The 20203-nt window shown below is 52.6% G+C and overlaps 1 protein-coding gene across 3 annotated transcripts in view; it reads right to left on the bottom strand.

Annotated features, from left to right (window-relative positions):
- The window catches only part of IFT172 (intraflagellar transport 172), a 38073-nt gene that overhangs the window by 655 nt on the left and 17215 nt on the right, over positions 1–20203 (bottom strand). For all 3 annotated transcript variants that reach the window (XM_030945239.1, XM_030945241.1, XM_030945240.1), the window contains 28 exons: positions 19938–20022; positions 19540–19632; positions 19148–19225; positions 18521–18769; positions 16834–16912; positions 16318–16438; positions 15809–15953; positions 15646–15735; positions 15142–15239; positions 14775–14910; positions 13321–13437; positions 12654–12796; positions 11962–12055; positions 11655–11719; positions 11342–11522; positions 10739–10848; positions 10172–10301; positions 9506–9604; positions 9045–9154; positions 8502–8565; positions 7819–7905; positions 5893–6009; positions 5324–5434; positions 4291–4410; positions 2843–2938; positions 2223–2282; positions 1375–1473; positions 507–660 (listed from right to left, as the gene is read on the bottom strand). In XM_030945239.1, coding sequence (XP_030801099.1) covers positions 507–660; positions 1375–1473; positions 2223–2282; positions 2843–2938; positions 4291–4410; positions 5324–5434; positions 5893–6009; positions 7819–7905; positions 8502–8565; positions 9045–9154; positions 9506–9604; positions 10172–10301; positions 10739–10848; positions 11342–11522; positions 11655–11719; positions 11962–12055; positions 12654–12796; positions 13321–13437; positions 14775–14910; positions 15142–15239; positions 15646–15735; positions 15809–15953; positions 16318–16438; positions 16834–16912; positions 18521–18769; positions 19148–19225; positions 19540–19632; positions 19938–20022 — 3131 coding nt within the window. The remainder of the gene's footprint in view (positions 1–506; positions 661–1374; positions 1474–2222; positions 2283–2842; positions 2939–4290; positions 4411–5323; positions 5435–5892; positions 6010–7818; positions 7906–8501; positions 8566–9044; positions 9155–9505; positions 9605–10171; positions 10302–10738; positions 10849–11341; positions 11523–11654; positions 11720–11961; positions 12056–12653; positions 12797–13320; positions 13438–14774; positions 14911–15141; positions 15240–15645; positions 15736–15808; positions 15954–16317; positions 16439–16833; positions 16913–18520; positions 18770–19147; positions 19226–19539; positions 19633–19937; positions 20023–20203) is intronic.

The raw sequence follows: 20203 nt of genomic DNA, 5'->3' as shown, positions 1-20203 counted from the left end.
GATTAAGGCTGAACTGCCCTTGGGCAATGACACCCACGTGTGTAGGTCCAACAATGACACCCAGCTTCTGACTCTCAAGCCACAGCCCTGTTCCTGGTGGCCCTCTCCTGCTCCCCCTTCTCTGACCCTTTTTTAGTCCTGCACTACAGAGCAGGGCCAGGTGCTGCCCATTCTTGACTGTGCTGTGGCAGCCTGAGCCACCCCTGAGCCACAGAGTGTCGGAGCTCAGAATTGTTCTGGGGTCTGTATGGTTCAACCTCCTGTTGAGGCAGGGCCACCCCAGCCCAGGGCTGTGTCAGACAGCTTTTGACTGTCTCCAAGGATGCGCTCTCACAATTTCTGTGCAACCTGTTCCAGTGCTCCCTCACCCCCCAGAGTAAAAACACCCGAACTCCTCCAGCAGAGCTGGTGCCCCACAGCCACACAGTCCCTCCACTGCTGTCAGAGCACAGCCCAGACCTCCTGCCAGACCCACCCTGCAGGGCACTGTGTCATCTGGAGCTCACCTGTGAGCAGGCAGGGCAGGGAGGCCACCCCTGTCCCCGCTGCCACCAGCGAGGCCTCGTAGGTGCCGCGCTCGTCCTGTGGCAGCGCCTGCTGCAGCCGCTGGTCCATGGACACCGTGAGCACCCAGTCCCTCACCTCCTCCCGCTGCTCCTCCTGCGGGCAAAGCCAGTGCCAGGCTGAACGGGGCTGCTGCTGCTGCCGCCCCAGCGCAGCCCCACGGCACCAGGGAGCACAGGGGAGAGGATGGGCGGGCATGATGCACACACAGCACAGGCATGCATGGTGCATGGTGTGGCTTGAGAGTGTGTGTGCTGGGGGGAGAGAGAGAGTGTGTGTGTGTGTACAGGTGTGTGTGTGTACAGGTGTGTGTGTGTACACAGGTGTGTGTGTACATAGGTCTGTGTGTGCACACAGGTGTGTTTGTGTGTGTTTTGTGTGTGTACAGGTATGTGTGTGTACAGGTGTGTGTATGTACATAGGTCTGTGTGTGCACACAGGTGTTAGTCTTTTGTGTGTGTTTGGGTGTGTGTACACAGGTGTGTGTGCACACAGGTGTGTGTGTACATAGTGTGTGTGTGTGTGTATGTGTGTCTGTGTGTACACAGGTGTGGGTGTGCACACAGGTGTGTTTCTGTGGGTGTGTTTGTGTGGGTGTGTGCAACACGTCTGTGCACACGTGTTTGTGTTCACAGCTGTGTGCACACGTCTCTGTGTGTGTTTGTGTGCTCACAGTGGAGGGACAGGCAGCAGGGGCCAGTTCTGGGTCCGTTTCCATGCCCTGCAGCCTCTGCAATCCCAGCCCCACCCCACTCCCTGTTCAGAGGCCCTGCAGCAGCAGCTCTGCTGAAGAGGACAGGTGACACTCACAGGCACGTGCTGATGGGCTGGAAGGGGCACCTCAAAGGGAATGTCCGTCTGCTGAAAATCAGAGTGGTCCAGGGAATCCAGGTTCCCTTCTTCAATGGCCTGGAAAGAAGGGGTACAGCAGTGGGCAATGCCAGCTGCAGAGCTCACAGTACAATTCATGGCCAGGATGGCCCTGCCTGTTGGTGCTGTGGTGACCAGGCCCTCCTGTCACCCATGACCACACTCTGCAGTGTCTCAGACTCTGCCCTGTGCAGGTGGCCTTGAGAAAGGGAAAGATGTAATTGGGTGCTTTTGTTTTCCCCCAGCTGCTGCTGACAGCACCTGAGAGTGTGGCACAGCGAGGTGTCAGCTCCCTTGGATTTGGTGTTTCTGGTGGCCAGCCTGGGACTGAGGGGACTCCCAAGTCCTGTATCACAGTGGACAAAGCACTGGGCCATGGCCTCCAGCTCCCAAGCAGTTTTTCTTCCCTTGGAACAACTTGAGTGATCACCCTGAAAGCTGTAATGGCATCTGCAGCCATGAGGATTTCAGGCCTAAACTGTCAGGCCAATGTGCTCTTGGCACACCCAGGGTGACCTGGGCAGGGCTGTGCAGGTGCCTTGCATGGCAGGGCCTCCCACAGGCAGTGTGAGGGTGCCCCCTGCTCCAGGCACACGCTGGGTGGGCTCTGGGGGCTCTCAACCCATCAGTCCAAGCTCCAATGTGCAGCCCTGCAGGAGCCTCACGAGAGCCTTGGCCAGCCTGGGGGTCTGCAGTGGCCCTGTGGCAGCAATGGCAATGGCATTGTCCCCTTGGAGAGCCAGCCCTGTCACAGAGCCAGCCCCGCCTGCCCCACAGGGCATACTCACATCTGAGAGGTCCAGGAAGCGGTTCAGGAAGACAAAGGCCATGTTTTCCCAGCTGACTGCCTGGTATGGAAAGGAGCCCTGAGTGAGACTGGGCAGCTCATCCTCACAGCCAGCTCTTCTCCCAGAGCCAGGGCTGGGAAGGATGTGCCACAGTGCCCAACCAGCTCAACACCACAGGCTGTCCCACAGAATGGAGACAGGCATTATGACCAGGCTGGATGGGGCTTGGAGCAGCCTGGGATCATGGAAGGTGTCCTTGCCCATGGCAGGGGATGGAACAAGAAGAGCTTTAAGGTCCTTTCCCACCTAAACCATTCCATGATTCTATTACTGCAGGAAGTGAGGACATGCTGCTGTCCTTGCCATGTGTCACAGCTGCCAGGCAGACTGTCAGACACCTGGGTGATGCAGAGCAGCCTCACACCCACACTGACAGAGCCGGAACATGGCCTCTGTCCAGCCCTGGGTCTGTAGGTCCCATCTGCTCACTGGCTGAGGTCTGGCCAGCTGCTTGAGGAACGGCCTCCAGTGAGAGCCCAGGATTTGGGGAGATAAAGCTGAGAATCCCCGAGCCAGGGTGTCCTATGTTGTTCCCTGGTGCAGAGGCAGGCAGCTCCTACCTTGGCAGCCATGCCAGCCTCATAGAAAGCCTTGTCTGCAGGGAGCAGATCCGTGTGGCGCAGCAGGGAGATGGACAGCTGGGCAGCCATGGTGTCCTGGGGCACAGAGACACAGAATTCAGCAAAGAGAAAACAGCCTGGAGATCTCCCCACATTCACAGCAAGGACTCTGCACCCACACACGCCTTACAGGTAAAAAAGGTCAAAACCTCAGTCTTGACCCTGAGTTCCCTCACTACAGGACACATGGGACTGTCACCTGAGGGTGAAATTCTGCTTTATAAGCATTGCTATTTTTCATGAGAAGCCACACCCAAACACCCCCCATCTAAGTCACAGAACAGGTGAGGTTGGAAGGCACTGCTGGCTTGACACTGCTGGCAGTTCCCAAATTAATTCTGCCCCTAGCCCCAGTCAAAGCAGAGGCAGCCGCATGCCTGGTTCAGGAACATGCCTGGTCAGGTTTTGGCCATCTCAAGGAATGGAGACTCTCCAGCCTCTCCAATAAACCTATTCCAGCCACAGTCTCAATGAATTCTTTCTTGTATGCAATTATGTAAGAATTTTGGAGCGGGGGTGAGGAATTGAAGGGTAATTTCACTTTTCTGCTGCCAGATACCCATTGTCACACAGGAACTGCTGAGGCCACCCCTTCTTTATGGTCCCAAACAGACTGCCCAGCCCCTCAACATTCCACAGCTGTGGAGATCTGTACAGGTTTCCAAGACATCAGACTTGACTCTTGCTGTCTGACATGTCTCTGGACCCCCAACATCCACACACACAGCCATGGGGAAGTCCCAGTCTTCCCTGTGGCTTTCACTGGGGTTCTTTTCCTTTTCCCATCACAACTCTAGTGCCACATCCAGAGCCCTAGAACAATTCCACAATCCCACATGGATCAAGACTTCAGCAGGGAGGCCAAGAACAAATCCCACCACACATGAGACTCCAAAAGATCACCGGGCCTTGTGATGCCCTCAGAGAGGTCCATGAGCTCCCAAAGCCCCCCAAGAGGCCCAGCATACAGAACCAGTACCTGCTGAAGCCCTGGGCAGAGGATCTGCTCTGAAGCCCACATGTGAAGCCCAGCAGCTCTTGGAGGCCAGGAGAGCAGAGAGGAAGCCATCCCTCTCTTGGGAAGATCAGGTTTTTTGTGATTCCTGATTTTCTACTGGCACCTCTGCTCTCACAAGTCATGCCAAGCACAAGGATCAGCTCCTGCCCTGGTTTACAGCTCAGCCACAGAGGCTGGGACAGCACCCATGGTAAGTAGAAAACACCACCCACAGTTCCTGGTGGGCTGCCAGGTCACTGCAGTCCCATTCTCAGGCATCCATGACGGGTGATTTATGGGAATAGTGACCCATGGACAGCTCCAAACCTGCAGCTGCCCATGGGGTTCCCCCTCTGGGAGGTGAGCTGGCAGAGGAGCCCCAAAGCCTCACCAGCTGCTTCAGGCCCTGCGCGGCGGCGCGGGCGGCGCAGTAGTGGCAGATGAGCAGCATCCTCTCAAACTCCTCCTGGGCTGCAGGGTCTGCCTCGCTGCACTTCACCAAGTTTTCACACTGAGAAGAGAACATGAGAGCAACTGAGAGCAGGAGAGCACGAGGGTACTCTACATCCACATGAGACAGGGAAGTCAGGAGAGAGAAGGATCTGGAATATGCAGACACCTCTGGCACTGGATGAGGGCTGGGCCTTGGGTGCTCTGAAAGCTGCTGAGGGAAGGAGGCTCTGGGAGCCAGGGGGAGTCACCAGCACTGCAACAACAGCCAGCACTGGGAGCAGGGGTGAGCCTGCATGGACAAAGGGAGGGTTTTTTGATTTTGCTTAGGCTTGCGGTAAGGACAGAAACAGAGATAAGGCAATCATGGCCCTGGCTGAGGTGTTCTGGACAGGAACGAGGAGCAGAAGGCTCTCAGCCTCCATGAGGAGAATTCATATTTTCCAGGCTCAGCAGCTCTGTGCTTTCCCCATGCAGGCTGCTGATTTTGGGGTAGGATCAGAAGAGGAGGTCACGACAGCTCCCATGTCACAGTGACACCTGGAGCTCTGCAAGGGCTGGTGTCAGACCCACTCCCAGGATTTGGCCTGGAGCAAGGGCCAGGGTCCAGACCCACTCCCAGGATTTGGCCTGGAGCAAGGGCCAGGGTCTAGACCCACTCCCAGGATTTGGCCTGGAGCAAGGGCCAGGGTCCAGACCCACTCCCAGGATTTGGCCTGGAGCAAGGGCCAGGGTCTAGACCCACTCCCAGGATTTGGCCTGGAGCACAGGGTCTCCTTCTCTGCCTTCTCTTGCTCAGCCAATCCACTTCCCAGGATCCTGTTTTCCTACTGTCCACACTGCCAGCTCTCTGCTCTTAGCTTGTGTTCTACAAACACTGTCCATGTCACCTGTCGAGAGGCTGGTTCCTCTCCCTGCTGAGTCAAGCCCCCTGGCTGGGGCTGAGCAGGCAGGGGTGACACCGCCACACTCACCAGAGCCAGGAGCACGTCCCGCAGTTCTGCCCAGCCCGGGTACGCCTCGGCACAGTTCCTGCCGGGAGCGTTCACCATCTCCACAAACAGACGCTTGTAGATGTTGAAATTCTGCAACAAAAAGGACACAAGTGTGGAAGGAGACAGGTGAGGAGTCAGCAGACTCCAGAGCTCTCCTGCTGCCAAGCATAGGCCACGAAAAGGGCTGCAGAGGGGCAGTGCTGCAGGAAGGGGGGCTGGGGATAAGACAGGCAAACAGGGAAGGATGCAGGGATGCTTCCTGCAGCCAGTGCTCTCAGAGAGGCAAATGGTTCCTTTTGTTCTGAACTTGGTGCTCAAGGTGCTCAAAACAAATACAAACACAAACACTCAACTTCCCCTGCTCCTTCCCATGGAGAACAAGCCGGGAGATTTCCTTCAGCCCTCTGAAGAACCCCCTGCAGGGCTGGGCATGCTGAGCACGAGGCAATCCCAGCTCAGGTGGGAGCCTGATCCTGTAGCAGATCCTGCAGCCTGACCCTGCAGCAGAGCACAGCCCACAGACAGCCCAGCTGGGGTGCCTTCCTCACCTGGGGGTTGGCAGGGGCTCCGTGCTGGGTGTACAGGTGCAGGGCTCTGTCCCAGCAGCCCTCACAGATCAGGTGTGTTGCATACAGAGCCACGTACTTGTGCAGCACCTGATAGCTCTGGAGAAGACACACAGAAAGCAGCAGCATGAGGATCATGAACTTGGTGGGTGTGGATTCAGCCGTGTGTGCGCAACCCCACACACCTGGGTCCCAAAGGGTGAAACCAACAGGTAACCAGAGCCAAACTGCCCTAAGCACAGCTGGGCTTGATGTGGGCCCTAGTGACACCTTTGTCTTGGCTGGCTGATGCTGTGCTGATCCTCCACACATGCCAAAACAGCTGTTTTGCAGCTGCCCACCACTTGCCAAAGGAATACTGCCAAACACCTGAAGGATGCAGCACCTCTATTATGTGTCAACAAGGCTACCAACTGTAAAGCAGCCCTCAGTCTAACAAAGAAAGTAACTAAAACCCTGGGTGAAGGTGTAATTTACAAAGCTGCTCTAGTCCACTACCCACATGCTGTCACAGCTCCAGGACTGCAAACTTTCTGAGAGGGCTGCTCACACCAGTGCTGACCCCACAGACACTGCTGAGAACTGCTGTTGGCCTCACAGAAATTCAAGTGAGGAAAGAGCTGCTTCACACATGCATAAATATGGTAATGAGAAGAAGAAAATGGCACAAAGTGTGCAACCCTGTTAAAAACTGAGCAATGGAAGCAAGTTTATGATGCAGAAGAAGGACGAGTGTCCCGGCAGATGCCCAGAACTCCAACACCCAGCTGGGTGCTGGTGAAGCACCGTGTTCAGCATAGCCTGGGATAAAGGCTGAGTCTGGTGTGTGACCTGTTCTGATAAATGTACCATTCTTGCTGTATAATCACTGTAGAGCAGCTGAGTCACAGCGATTATATTCTGCACTGGTTATGGAAAAGGATCATGCCAATGCTCTCTTGGAGGCACGAGCAGACACCAAGATCTTCTCAGACTCAGTGTGGCTTTGTGGTGTCCAATACAATAAACTGAGTCTTTCCCATTAAATGGAATGTGCAGTTATTCTCTGGTTCCTGATAAGCAGAGTATCAATGGGGGAGCCTCCCAAGAGAACAGTGACTTCAACAGAGACCATCTGCATCACAGAGAAGCCCAAGTCTTAGAGACACCAAGTCCACTCTAGTAGAATCCAAAGGTAGGTTATTGGAACCAAAGTTATAAAACCACAGTCCCAGACATTCCCAGAGCTTTTCCAAGGCTTCAGCTGGCCTGGGTGACAAGCTGTGATGTCCCTACTAACTGCAGATGCTGTTGCCAAGGCTGCCCTGTTATTCAATCTGAACCAATATCTCACTCCAAAGAACTGCTTGCCCTTGGTTACCTCCATGATCAACAACCATTTAACCAACAACTGTTTTACAGCCAATCACCAATCAACAACCATCCCTCAAAGTACATCCTGGTAATCGAGAGCTGTCTTCTCCTGCTACTTCCTTGAAAGAGCACCATAAAACAGTTTCATTTTGCTTTTCTCCATTTTATTACTCTGCTGAGGTAATTTTGTTAGTTTCAGGTCAGTAAAACTGAAAAAATGTCCGATTTGCTTTCCTGACTAGGATGTCTCATTCTGACTGACACCACTGCTCCCAAGACCACAGAGAAAGAAGGCTTTCTTCGACAAATCCCTGTTTCCATGGTACCAATTACTTCCAGCCCAAACAACTCATTTAGCTTCTTCCAATGCTCCATTAATCACAAATTATAAACACAATATGCTTCCAGGTTCTAGCACTTCCCCACTCAGCCTCACTGGCCACGGTGGGGACAGTGGTGTGGAGCACCACCACCTGCAGTGCTCTCCATGCTGCCCACCCACTGCAGGGCTCCAGGAGCCCAGCTGTGTCCCTGAGGGCTCACACAAGCACTCACCTGCTTGGCTGCGACCTCCAGGCACTTCTCCCACTGCCCCTGCTTTGCATATATATCCAGAGCTGCCATGACATCAATTCCCACCAGCTGAGGATGGAAACAGCCAAGAATTCACTGTGCAGGCCAGGCTTCCTGCTCACGTGCACACAAGCATCAAGTCAGCCATGTCTTTCTTTCCCAGACACACAGGCTCTTCCCCTCCACAGAATGAAATCACAGAGCCTGTGTGACCCATCTTCCACTGAGAGGGACCTGCTCAGGCTGAGGAGGTTGGCCCATGTGAACCTTATGAAGGTCAACAAGTGACAGATGCTGCACCTGGGTCAGAGCAACCCCAAACACAGAGGCAGCCTGGCAGAAGAATGGAGGGCAGGGCAGAGGAGAAGGACTTGGGGGTGTTGGTGGGCAACAAATTGGACATGAGCTAGCAATGTGCGCTTGGAGCAACCCACTCTAATGCAAGGTGTCCCTGCCCAAAGCAGGAGGTGGACTGAAGCTTGAGGAGAGCTTTAAGGTCCTTTCCCAGTCAAACCCTTCCATGACTCTGTGGCCTGGCATGCAGCAGCCATGGCTCACAGGCACACACACAGACTCCTCACTCGTACCCATAGTCAGGCAGAAGGCCCCAGGACCAGCACAGGTCCTGACATCACTCCCCAGCCTGCAGATATCCCAATACGTACCGAATCCACCTTTCCTTGTTTTTTTAAATACTCCTTGTAACGCTGGTCCACATACTCCTCTGACCTGCGGGCAGAAAGAATCCTAAAAGGCAGCAAAACTCAAGTCTTGCAGCAGTGCAGAGGTTGGATTCAACTTTGGAACTAGCAGACTTGCAGATGTGCTGTGTCCTGCTAGCAGCTGCTGGTGCACAGATGGACGGGGAAGGAAAGGGTCTAAGCAGCTCTTCACAACAGAATATGTGAGGACAACAAGGGATCACAGGGCTTTCAGAAGGAAGGGCATGGACAGAGTTATGGCAAGGGAAAGGGAGATAGGGATGGGGTGAAACCAAAGGGGAAAACAGTTTCTGTGGGATGTGTGGCAATAGGAAAGTGTCAGAATGTGAAATGGCTTGGGAAGGGTGGAGAATGGACCTTGCTGAGTGTGGGAAAGCCACTGTGGGAGAATCCAGGAAACCTAGGACAGTACAGGACAGGACAAGGGACCAGCTGGGGGTGGGAGGGGGAACAGGACGGGTGTAGTTTGCAAAGCTCAGGGCATACCTGGGGTCGAGCTCCTTGGCTGTGTGCTTGGCTTTGCTCCATTCCTCCCCTTCAATTAAAGCATCAATAGCTTCTCGGGTGAGGTCCAGGTTCAGGTAGAGCTCAGCTGCCTGCAGGGCCAGAGACACTTCCATGGGAGGCAAAACCCCAAGGGTTCCCTGCGTCCCAGGCTGAAGCTGGTGCTGGATCAGCACACAGACACAACAGAAAGTCTCTTCCCAAAAGATAAGCCTCTCCTCTGCTTCTTGCCTTCTCCCAAGGCCTGGCTCTCTCGCTATTCCAGGACTTGATTCATTCCCCTCTTCCATCCTCCTTGAAGATTCTGCACAGCCTGCCTCAAGAGAAGGCCACCCACTCACCCATCACCCCAGGATGTGACCTGACCTCCTTCCCTTGGACAGAGCTCTCCCTTCCACTGTCACCACTTCTTGAGCAGCCCTGGGGCAGGAGCCAGTCCTCACCATGCTGTATTTCTTCATGGCCACCAGCTGAGGAGCCACGGTCCGTGTCACCTCCACGCCCTGTGACTGATCCAAGAATTTCACAGCCAACTCAGCAGCCTGTGAAGAGAAATTGTCAGCAGCTCAACTGATGAAAATGGTGGGAGAGTGGGATGAAGCTGGGAAGGGCTCAGTCCCAGCTAAAAGACTGACAGTTGGAAGCACTTGAATGATGGAGGAAGGGGAGAAATGGCAAGTCAGAGGAGCAAAGCCCAGCCACTTTCACACCTGGGAGAAGATCAGGCAAGGACATAATTGTAGCTGAAAGTGGCACAAGGACATGGGTGTGAGTGAGAAGCATGAGCAAAAGCACAGCACAAAGGTGGCATGGAGCACAGGAAGGTGCTCCTCTAGCAAGGGCTGAATCACAAAGTGCAGCTCTGCAGTGCAGGGAGCCGTGGGCACACAGACATGGGCCTGGCACAGGCAGAGGTGCCAGAGCAAGGGAGGCAGCACCACGCAGGATAAGCACAGCCTGCCATGGCTCAGGAGAACAGCTATGAAGGCTTTCAGCCCTGCAGGCTCTCCTGAGCCCTGCAGTGACACAGATCCCTGAGGTGCACTCAGGATGTGGAAGAGCTCCCAGGCAGAAGAGCAGATGAAGGGAATCCCAGCCCCTGACAGTACCTTCAGCAAGCACTTCTCCACCAGGACACTGTTGCTGGGATCCCGCACCTTCAGGTAGCAGTCCACGGCCCTGGCATACTCCCCAGACTGCTCCCACTCCCGGGCCTGCTCCAGCAGCCCTTCAGGTCCACTGCAGGAGGAATGCAGGCTGTGAGCAGGACGGGGAAGCTCCCACAGATCCTGAGACAGCGTGCAGGGGGTGGGCAGGGAGGTGCACATGACAGGCAAGCAGGGAGCTCAGACAGAGCGGAGCATGCGACAGAGAACATGGACAGTGCTGAGGAAAGAACTGACCAAGGACCCTGGGGAGATGTAACAGCACTACAGGAGACCATGGAGATTTGTAAGTGAGGCAAGATGCCATCTGGGAGATCTTGGATGGCAGAAATAAGACTCCCAGAGAAATAAGGAAGGATGATAGGAAACCTATGCAGTAAGAAGTCTGGAGTCCTCAAGAAGGAAACAAGTCAGGGATCCCATCAGGCTGTCTCTGTAAGGCATCAGCAAAATGGCCATGGGGAAGAGCTTCCAGGCTATTTCCTGCAGCATGACCCCAGCACTCCTTACCTGGAGCCTTTCTTGCCAGCCTCTCTGCCACACTCCTCCTGCAGCTCTCCCAGCCTACCAGGCAGGTATTCCTTGCAGATCCGCAGGGCCTCACTCCACATGCCAGCCTCCTGCACAGGCACAACAGGGAGAAGTTCCCACCAGCTCACCAGGATCCCCCACACTCCTGCTATCACACCTACCCCCTCATCTTCATCTTGCCAGAGAACTGACTAGAAGAAGCAACCACAGTAGCACCACCCAATTCTTTCCTCCCCGAGAATGGCACCTGTGTCTGTCCACCTGCCCTAACCACCTCAGGGGAACATGCTCATCCATTCCAGCTACCTCAGTGGAATGGGCACTTAGGCCTCCAAATGCACCCACTTGTGCTACCCCAAGGACCACCCATCCTCCAGAACCATGAGAGAGCAAAGCTATGATATGAAATCCACTGGTTCAGTCTTCAGGCCAGAATTCAGTTCCTCCAGAAACCCTGAGTAAATGATTTCTCTTTGGCTACTAAGCTGACAGGGGGAACTGGGAGGTGAATTTCACTCCTTCATCTAAACTGGGTTCTTGTCCAGTGAGGAAGGCAAGGATGTTGCTACAGGCTGCACTCACCTTATAGTACTTGATGGCCAGCTCAGGTCTCTGTGCTCGCAGGAGGAAGGCCTCTGCCTTCTGGAACTCTCTCTGCTCAAAGGCAAACTGTGCCTGTCCAACCAGCACATCAGCCACGCTGTCTGGGTCGTGAGCCTCAGCCACACGTTGTGCCGCGTCCCAGTTCTGGTTGTGCACAAACCTGGGGGATGAGAGGTACCAGGGACACCAGGTGGAACAACAAGGATAATAAGGAGCCGCCCAGTGCTGGAGAGGCAACCAGGCTGGCATTGCATGGCGAGAGCAGACACAGCAGCATGTGGAGGGCACATACATCAGCACAGCTTCCTTGGGCTTCCCAGCTTTAATGAACTCTCCTTCGGCCTCTTCAAATTTGCCCTAAAGGAGAAGAAGTGATTTGTTTGCACACCTTCCTGTTCTGGCATCATCACATGACCTCCTCTACTCATCCAAGGCAGCATTATGAAACACAGGTGTGTGGAGCTTGGCACTGTCATCATGGAGCCCTTTGGGAATGCAGGGACTGCAGCCACAACTGCGACTGCTGCAGCAGCCCAGGGACAACTGCTCAGTTACCTGAGGGACTGGAGGACTTGCACCTGTTCCAGGGGGAAAATTACCTCATCTTCTAGGAACATGGCATACTTTAAGTGGATGTCTGGCATCTTCTGCTTCATGGAGAGGCGGGCCAGCTCAAAAGCAAATTCGAAGACCCTGCAATGAAAGAGAGAAGGACTGGGCTGTGAGTGTGTGCCTTCATCAAGAACAAGACACTGGGAGAGGACAGAGGGCAATACAGGGGGCCCCAAGTGAATTAGCACTGTCTGTTCCTCCTGTTCCTGACCAGGAGCTTTTAGAGTCCTTACTAAGGAAATTTGGCTCCTTCACACCTGCTGTTAGAGCCCAAGGCAGGAGCCAAGAGATGTGGGAGCCTCGGGAAGAGCAGTAATGAATGGCCATACAGGCAGACACCAGGCCAGCTGCAGAGCAGGGCCAAAGCTGTTGTGGCAGACAGTTACTTATGGTGACGTGAGGAGTACCTCCTCATGCTCAGAGGCTCTCACGAGCCTTCCCCTGCAGAGGCTGAGGGACAAACTGCATTTGACTGCCAGCTCAGACTTGGCATTTGAGAGACTGACACAAAGATGAGAAGTGGGATGTGCCAAGGATGTGGAAGGCCTGTGCGAAGCATGGTGGGCTGGGAAGGCATGTCATTTTCTGGACCTGCAGCTACCATGTGCACACAGTTATCTTGGCCCACACGTTTTTCTCTGGTTGGCAGAGGGGAGGGAGGTGCTGGGCACCTGCATACCCACTGTCCGTTGCATGGTCAATGGCCATCTCCAGAAGTCCAAATTTGCTGAGGAGTTTCACAGCTGCCTCTCCACCCAGGCTCTTTGCCCACAGATAGGCCACATGCTTGTGGGAGTTTGCACCCCCATATGCCTTGGCCACCTGTCCAAAGAAAAGGAAATGGAAAAACCCAGTGTATGTTTCATCTTCAGCAGATTGAGCCCCTCTCATGTGCTGCCTGCCAGCAGGAGGGAGCCCCAGAACCATCTGTTCCCTCCCAACAAACCCTTCTGCAAGCACCACTGCACTGGTGAGGGGGACAGTAAGACAAAGGCACACATGGTGCAGCAGAACAGCTGCTGCCTCAGCACAGCCACATCAGGAGGGAACCCAGCATTCCATGGCCATGCTGAGCAGAGCAGTGCTGAGGGGCTGTGGCCAGAGCAACACCACTGAGGTACAACAGGATGAGAGATCAGGGCAGAGCCTCGAGGAAGGCAGCCCAGCAGAAAGGCCAAGGGTCAAACCCTGCAGGCTGGGAGGCCCATAGGGCTCCAGTTCTGAGGCTGGGTAGGGTACACCAAGTGCTCTGATCTTGCAGTGAACAGAGACAAAGCAGTTTCCACCAGGACCCCACAGCCAGAAGCTGACCCCTGCACAGGTGGGGAGCTGTGAGTGATTATTACCCTGTATGCCTCTTCCCACATGTCATTCATTCTGTACATGTTCACTGTGGTCTTCCAGTCTTTGGCTTCCAGGTAATGATACTCAGCTTCCTGCAGGCGCCCCTCTGCCTCCAGCTCCTGCAGTCAGAGGCAATAAGGCAGTGACACTTGTGTGGACATCTGTGCATTCCCCCCTTCTCCTTTACAGGCTGCAGTGTGAGCTGAGAAATGCTTGTTAGCCCTTGGCCTTGAAAACACCACCTGGGCTCAGCTCTTCCTGAGCTTATCAGAAACACTGTCTTGCTCCAAGGAACTGCTGCTGTTTAATGAGCTTCTGTTTTCCTTATGACCAGCCTTGGGAAATATTCCTCTTGCCTGAATAGCGTAACACTCCTGTTCTCACACTTTCAAAGAAAATGCCAACCCAAACTCTGGTCAGGATGAAGCACTGTTATGACTGAAGCCCTTGTGATCCTATAAACAGCAGTCCAAAATGAGACCCTTTTGAGGTGTCCTGGCACCACAGCAGGCTGTGACCAGCAACCTCCCTCTGGGGAGGACACCTGTCAGAGCCAGCAAACCCTCAGGATTGCTAGAACACAATGTGTGCTGGGCCAATAGCTCCCTCCTTGAGGCCTGATCCTTCACCCACTGGGAGATGCAAAGGCCTCCAAAGTGAGGATTTCACTGACCTCTGGGGGGAATTTTTCACAGGTACCTTGTAGGCACTGACTGTTTCTTTCTGGGTGCATAAAGATGCACGTATGCTATAGCAATTCTGGGAGAAATGTAGCTTTCTTAAATGTTTCAGTATCTTGGATATCTAAGTAAATTAGGCCTGTAAGTAAGGTTAAGTTATAGTTATAAACTTACTTGACTGCTGCTGAGCGTTGTTCTTTTGCTAAGCTGTTAAACATAAGTTATAAGCTAAGTGTTGCCAAGTGTTGCTCTTCTGCTGAGTTGCTAAGTATAACTTCAAAGTTGTAAGTTAGGCTAAATGCTGTTAAGTGTTATTCCTCTGTTAGATTGTTAAGGTTAAGCTATAAATTAAGTTAGATATAAGTTAAATGCTTTCCTATGTTAAATTGTTAGTCTTAAGGTATAAGTTAAAGTACTCTTATATTTGAGTGCTGTTAGGCTTTCAGGCTGTGTTCTTTTTTATTCTTGCCCACACTGTTTTTTGTCACACCCACCCACCCATCCTCACAGATAGTACTTAGTTAATTTCTTCTTTGATTGCCTGGGCTTTGTTTGATTTTGTTGTTGCTAGTCTTTCCTTGTTGTGCCTTAGCTGTCCTGTAAGTAGTAGAGTGAATCTCGACAACAAACTTGTTCTGCTTTGATACTTAATGCTAAATCTGACTTTTGCTCATACCCTTGCCACTGATTTTTTAAAGCGATCTCAAAACCTCGTCTGTAACAACAATCTTGCCCCTGCTTGGTTTAGCTGATCCCCTGCCATGAGATGCACTCACCTTGCCCAGGTGCAGGTGGGTATCTCCAAGTAAGTCCTTGTGGTACTTGGCCACTAGGCAAACCATCTCATCATACATCTTACACTTCTTGTACATGGTGATGGCCAGATCAGGTTCATTCACAGTGATGTACAGCCTGGCAACACAAGCACATCCAAACAGCTCAGCCAAGGGCAAGACTAGTCCCTGAAACCTTTCCACATCCTGAAATACCAGCTTCAGCTCTCTGTGTGTGGAGAAAGCTCCTCTGACCATTCCAAACCCCAGTCCCAACTTCTCCCTCTAACCCAGGAAAGGGCTTCTCCTCACTACAGCTGATTTTTCAGGGCTCAGTCTTGGGCTGACATCAGTACTGGAGGAAACTCACCTCTCTGCTTCCTTGTACTTGCCCTGTCTCTCCATCTCCTGGGCCTGGGTTATGTACAGCACTGTCACTTCCTCCTGGCTCATACACTTGAGTGCCAGCTGCCAAAAGGAACGCACAGGGGAGAAATGAACAGCAGTTCCCTGACACATGGCAGTGAAGGAGAAGGGAAAACAAATTTCCTTCCCATCTGACAAACAGATATCTGTGCTGTGTGCTCTGCAAAGAATGGGCAGTCATTTGTCACTGTCACAAAGCACACAGGACCAGCTCTTGGAGAAGGCCATTTGTGCCAGAGGTGCACCCACATGGGGCTGTGAGAGGGAGAAGGCCAGGGTCAGGATGGGAACACTGGATTTCTTGCTGGCTACTGGATGTCCCTGCACACGTATCTCGGAAGAGTCCTGGTTGATCAGGTATTGGTGCACAAGGCACTGCCACCTGCTGATGGAAGGCACATCTCACCAAGTGCGGTGAGGTTCACAGAAGCTTTGGCTGCTGACTCACCTTGTGAGCCTGTTCCCAGAGCCCAGCCTGTGTGTACATGTCAATGGCATCCTTGGTCTGGCCTCCTTTGATGTACAGCTCCTCTGCAACCTGCCAGGAAAGGACCACACTCAATACAGCCAAGGGACATGCAGAGCAGTGGTGGCTGTGTCTGTGCCCTCACCTGATACTCCTGCAAAGCTGCATAATGCTGGGCAATCTTGAGGTAATATTTGGCTGCTGTCTGTTTGTCCTGCAAGTCCAAAATGTAGATGGCCTTCTTCCACTGCCGGGCTCCCAAAGCTGCCTCGAGGGCCTTAATTGAGCACCTGGCACCAAAGCCATCAGCCTTTAGAGCCAGGCAGCAGGCATCTCCTCTAGCTACACCGTGCCAGGGAGACTAGAGTGCTCTGCTGCCTGATTCAGCTGCCTGAGTTAGAGCAGCATAAAGCAGCTGAGTAACTGGCAGTGCTAAGGGGGATGAAAGGACTGGGTCAGCAGGGAAGAGCAATCAGCACTGTGAGACCTTGGGAGAGATGTGGGGAGCCATCAATGGCTGGTGCACACAAGCAAGTGGGGCACTCCTAAGCGGGGTAGTGGGGGCTCACTCAGGCAAACCCCCAGCTGATAGAGGCAAAGGTATCAACTCCATGCCAGTACCCAGCAGCTTATACAGCCTTGCCCTGCTCCCACCTGGCTTCGATGTAGTGGTTGATAGCAGCATCCAGCTGTTTCTGCTGCACCAGATGGTCTCCCCAGGCCTCCTCCAGCTTCACAACCTCTGCAGGAAATGCCAGGCGAGCCAGCTCCACGGCTGTAAGGGGACACAAGAGCTGTAATGCTGAGGCCAGCAGGGAAGCAGAACTGTGGGGCAAACATGGGCCTTGGACCTGGCATAGGAGGAGGGGAATGGTGACTGCCTAAGCCACTCCAGCTCCCATGGGCTACCCAGCAGCCCAGACCCTGTGGAGAGCTGGGTCAAACCCATGCTGCTGCAGTCAGCATGGTCAAGGCTTGGGAACAAGACACTCTCCTGGGACTGCATGTGCAAGTACAACTATGTGAAAATACCCTGAATGATATGATAGGTGGGAGCTGCAGAGCATCCAGGCATCTCCAGGCTCCAGGGCAATATTTCATGCTGCCACCAGGCCAGAGCAGCCAGGCTCCTGCTGGAGATGAGTGGGAGGAACACATTGAGCACAGTACCTTTCAGGAAGGCACTGCCCTTGCCATAGCACTCCAGAGCCTTTCGTGTGTTCCCAACCTTCTCAAACAGGTCTCCAGCCTAGGACAGAGACAAGCTGCCAGTTTCCAGAGCCACCAACCCCATGTCATCACACCCTACCAGCTCCATGCACACTCTGCACCAGCTCTGCCCTCCCAGCTAACCAAGTGGGTGGGGATTGATGAACTACTAGGAAAGACAACATGAGCCAAGACCACTGTCCTTCCTGCTTACTGACCCCAGCACAGCCATCCTGGAAGACCAAAGGCTCATCCCCTTCAGTATTTGAACAAGACCACACATCTAAAGAACTGTAAAAACAGAGCAAGTATATTCCAGCCTTTCCTCTCGTTGTCCATCTCTGACAACCTGCACAGTAGGAGCTGCCTGACTTTGTTGTGATGCCTTCACATCATCGTACTTAATGGCTTTTGACAGACTCTACCTCCATGATTTGTCTAATAATTTTTGGACTATTTATACTTTTGGTAACAACATCCAGTAGCTGGGAGCTCCAGTTAAGTCTTTCAACTGAAAGCTTAAGGAGAGATGACAGGTTTGAAAAAGTACAAAGTTGTCTTGTGTTAAAATGGCCAGAAAATGCTGAAGATAAATTGAGACTAAAGAAATGTAATTTATAAAAGAGACATAAAACAAGCTAACAAAAAGCAGGGTTTTTTTTTTTCACAAATCATCTAACTGAACTGGGTAACTCATAGCCAAAATTGTAACTTAAAATCTACACATGGTTCAAGCAATAATTTGACAAGCTCATAGAAGTAAAATCTATCAAGAGCTCTCAAACACAGAAGTAGAGCTGTTCAGGTACATTACAGGCTTCAAACTGCTGAACCCCATGAAAACACGCTAGAGGAAGTGCCACCCTGTATTTGCCTGCCCTGTTCTTTATTTTTATGCTTTTTTTGAATAAGTGCCTCTGGCAGGTGCTTATTGCTTAAGCACCTGCCAGAGGCCACTGTTGGCCAGGATGCTGAGCAGTGAGCAGACTCAGCACTGCTTTCTTGCATTAATGTGATGTGCTATGGAAAAAACACCCTTTGGTTTTAAAACCATCACCTCACAATAACACCCATTTTTGGTGTTATTAGACACAGCGAATATTCATATCCCTTCTTTATGATATTCATGGCTTTACAGACAGTCTTCAACTCCTTTGTTTTCCTTCCTTAACTTTTCCATTTAGACCATCTTTACCCCATATTTTATTCTGATATGAGGAAGCACTGACATTTCCACAGTGATATCAAGTTTTCAGTTTGATTCACAATTCTGTTCTGTTCCAAATCTTCCTAAGGCCTCCTTAACTATTACTGACATTCTATGTTCTGGAGACATGTCACGAATCAGATGTGATCTTTTTCCTGATTAATAAGAGTAATTCTAGACCTCACCCACGTACAATGGGCACAGTGAGGATTTCCTCATAAATGTTAACTACAACCTCATCAACCCAGAATTACCTCTGCTACTTTCCAGCCCAGTGCCCCTGTGTCTCACAGGTGCAGAGGATGGGGTAAGGCCCTGATGCCCCTAGGCTGAACGCCCAGTGGGAAGGGCACTCACCTGTTCATACAGTCTCACAGGTGCAGAGGATGGGGTAAGGCCCTGATGCCCCTAAGCTGGAAGCCCAGTGGGAAGGGCACTCACCTGTTCATACAGCTCCCCTCTGATCAGTGCTGTGGAGATCCTGTCGATGACATCCCCGTTGGTGAGCAGCTCGTCCCTGCTCATGGCCAGCCGTGCTGCTTTGGCTGGCAGTCCTGCCCGCAGGTACAAGCTGATGGCTGCCAGGTAGTCACCCTGGCCCTCCTGGACCTCCCCAGCCTTCTCCTCCTGCTGGGTGTCCAGCAGCCACTGGTAGTAACCCCGACGCAACTTCTCCAGCATTGGGTGTCCCTAAGGAGAAACACAGAACTGGGAGTCCTGGGTAGGATGAGATATTGTCCAGCTCATCCTGCAGGCTCTGAGCAGCTGCTCACAGCACCAGGCCTCTTGTTGCCCAGTTATCAGAAACTACAATGCCAGCCCTGTGTACCAATGGGCACTACCCATTCTTTTTTGAAGCACAGATACTCCCAAACCAATTTCAGTAGCTTTTCTCTATGTTCATCTAGGTCTGTACTCACACCAGTGCAACCTTCCCTTCTACTTGGAGCCCTTCTAAGCAGAAGCAAGGTAGGGCAGGTGAAAAGAACACAGACCCTGAATGGACTCCCAACCAGAAGATCTACCAAGCAAGACCAGCCTATAGCCCAGTGCAGCAGTACTCTGTACCTTGGCCTTGGCCACCACAATGCATTCATCCCACATGTGCAGCTCCTGGTACATGTCCATGGCCTCCTCTGGGGCGTTCTGGGTTGGAAAGCAAAGTGTTAACCCGAGCAGACACACTGCTAAGGAGCTCTCACAGCAGGCAGGGTTAGGTGTGCAGAAAACACTTGGAAAAGTGTACTGTCTCCATTATTTGGATATACATCCTCCCTCACACTCTTCCTACACCTCAGGGTAATTCCACACTTCAGAACAAGGAATACCTTTTCTACTTCATGGAGAAAATTCTTCTGCTAGGAACAAGCAACATCTTCCTTTCCTCTTACAGCAGAGGGCACACACCTCCCCACCCAGCATTAAACAGAACCTTCTCCACTCCTTGTTCCTTTACTCACTTGTTCCAGAAAGATCATCTCTGCCAGCTTGTAGTTCTTGTCCAGCATGGCCAGGCGGGCCCGCACCAGGTAATGGTCTGTGCCATCCCCACCCTGCAGACAACAGCAGCAAGCTCAGTGTGCTGAGGGAAAGAACAGGCTCTGGAATGGAACATGGAGGGCACTGCAGCTGGAGGCTGGCTCACTACAGGAACAAAAGACAGTTGAGAATCACAGCAGTGACAAGCCAGGACAGTATGAAGTGGCCAGCCTTGGACAGAAGACAATGTCAGCAGTTTCTACATGAACAGATACTGGTCTCTAGGGTGACACTGGTGAGCAAGGACACAGAAGATCATGTGCATGCGAGTGTTTACAGGGAAACTGCTGCTCTGCAGAGCAGGAAAAGTTTCACTTACATGCTCCTGAGCTGCCTGGTCAGCAATGGCATTGGTTTCATGCAGAAATCGAGCCTTTGCCATGTTTCCCAGAGCTGCAAAGCACCTGGAAAATGCAAAGCAGTTAGTCAATACGCAGGTTTTGTTGCCCAAGATAAGAAAATCAGAAACCAGGCAGCAGACTCAGCTCAGCAATGGGAGAGGTGGGGTGGCCTGCTTCAAGAGAAGGATTTTGCCAAGACCTATGTTCAGATGTGCCTTCTAGCCCTGCTCCATGGGAGAATCCA

The sequence above is a fragment of the Camarhynchus parvulus genome, chromosome 3 (genome assembly GCF_901933205.1).
Source record: "Camarhynchus parvulus chromosome 3, STF_HiC, whole genome shotgun sequence".
Lineage (NCBI taxonomy): Eukaryota > Metazoa > Chordata > Aves > Passeriformes > Thraupidae > Camarhynchus > Camarhynchus parvulus.
The sequence above is the reverse complement of the archived record's forward strand: the minus strand, read 5'-3'. Positions and strand labels throughout refer to the sequence as shown.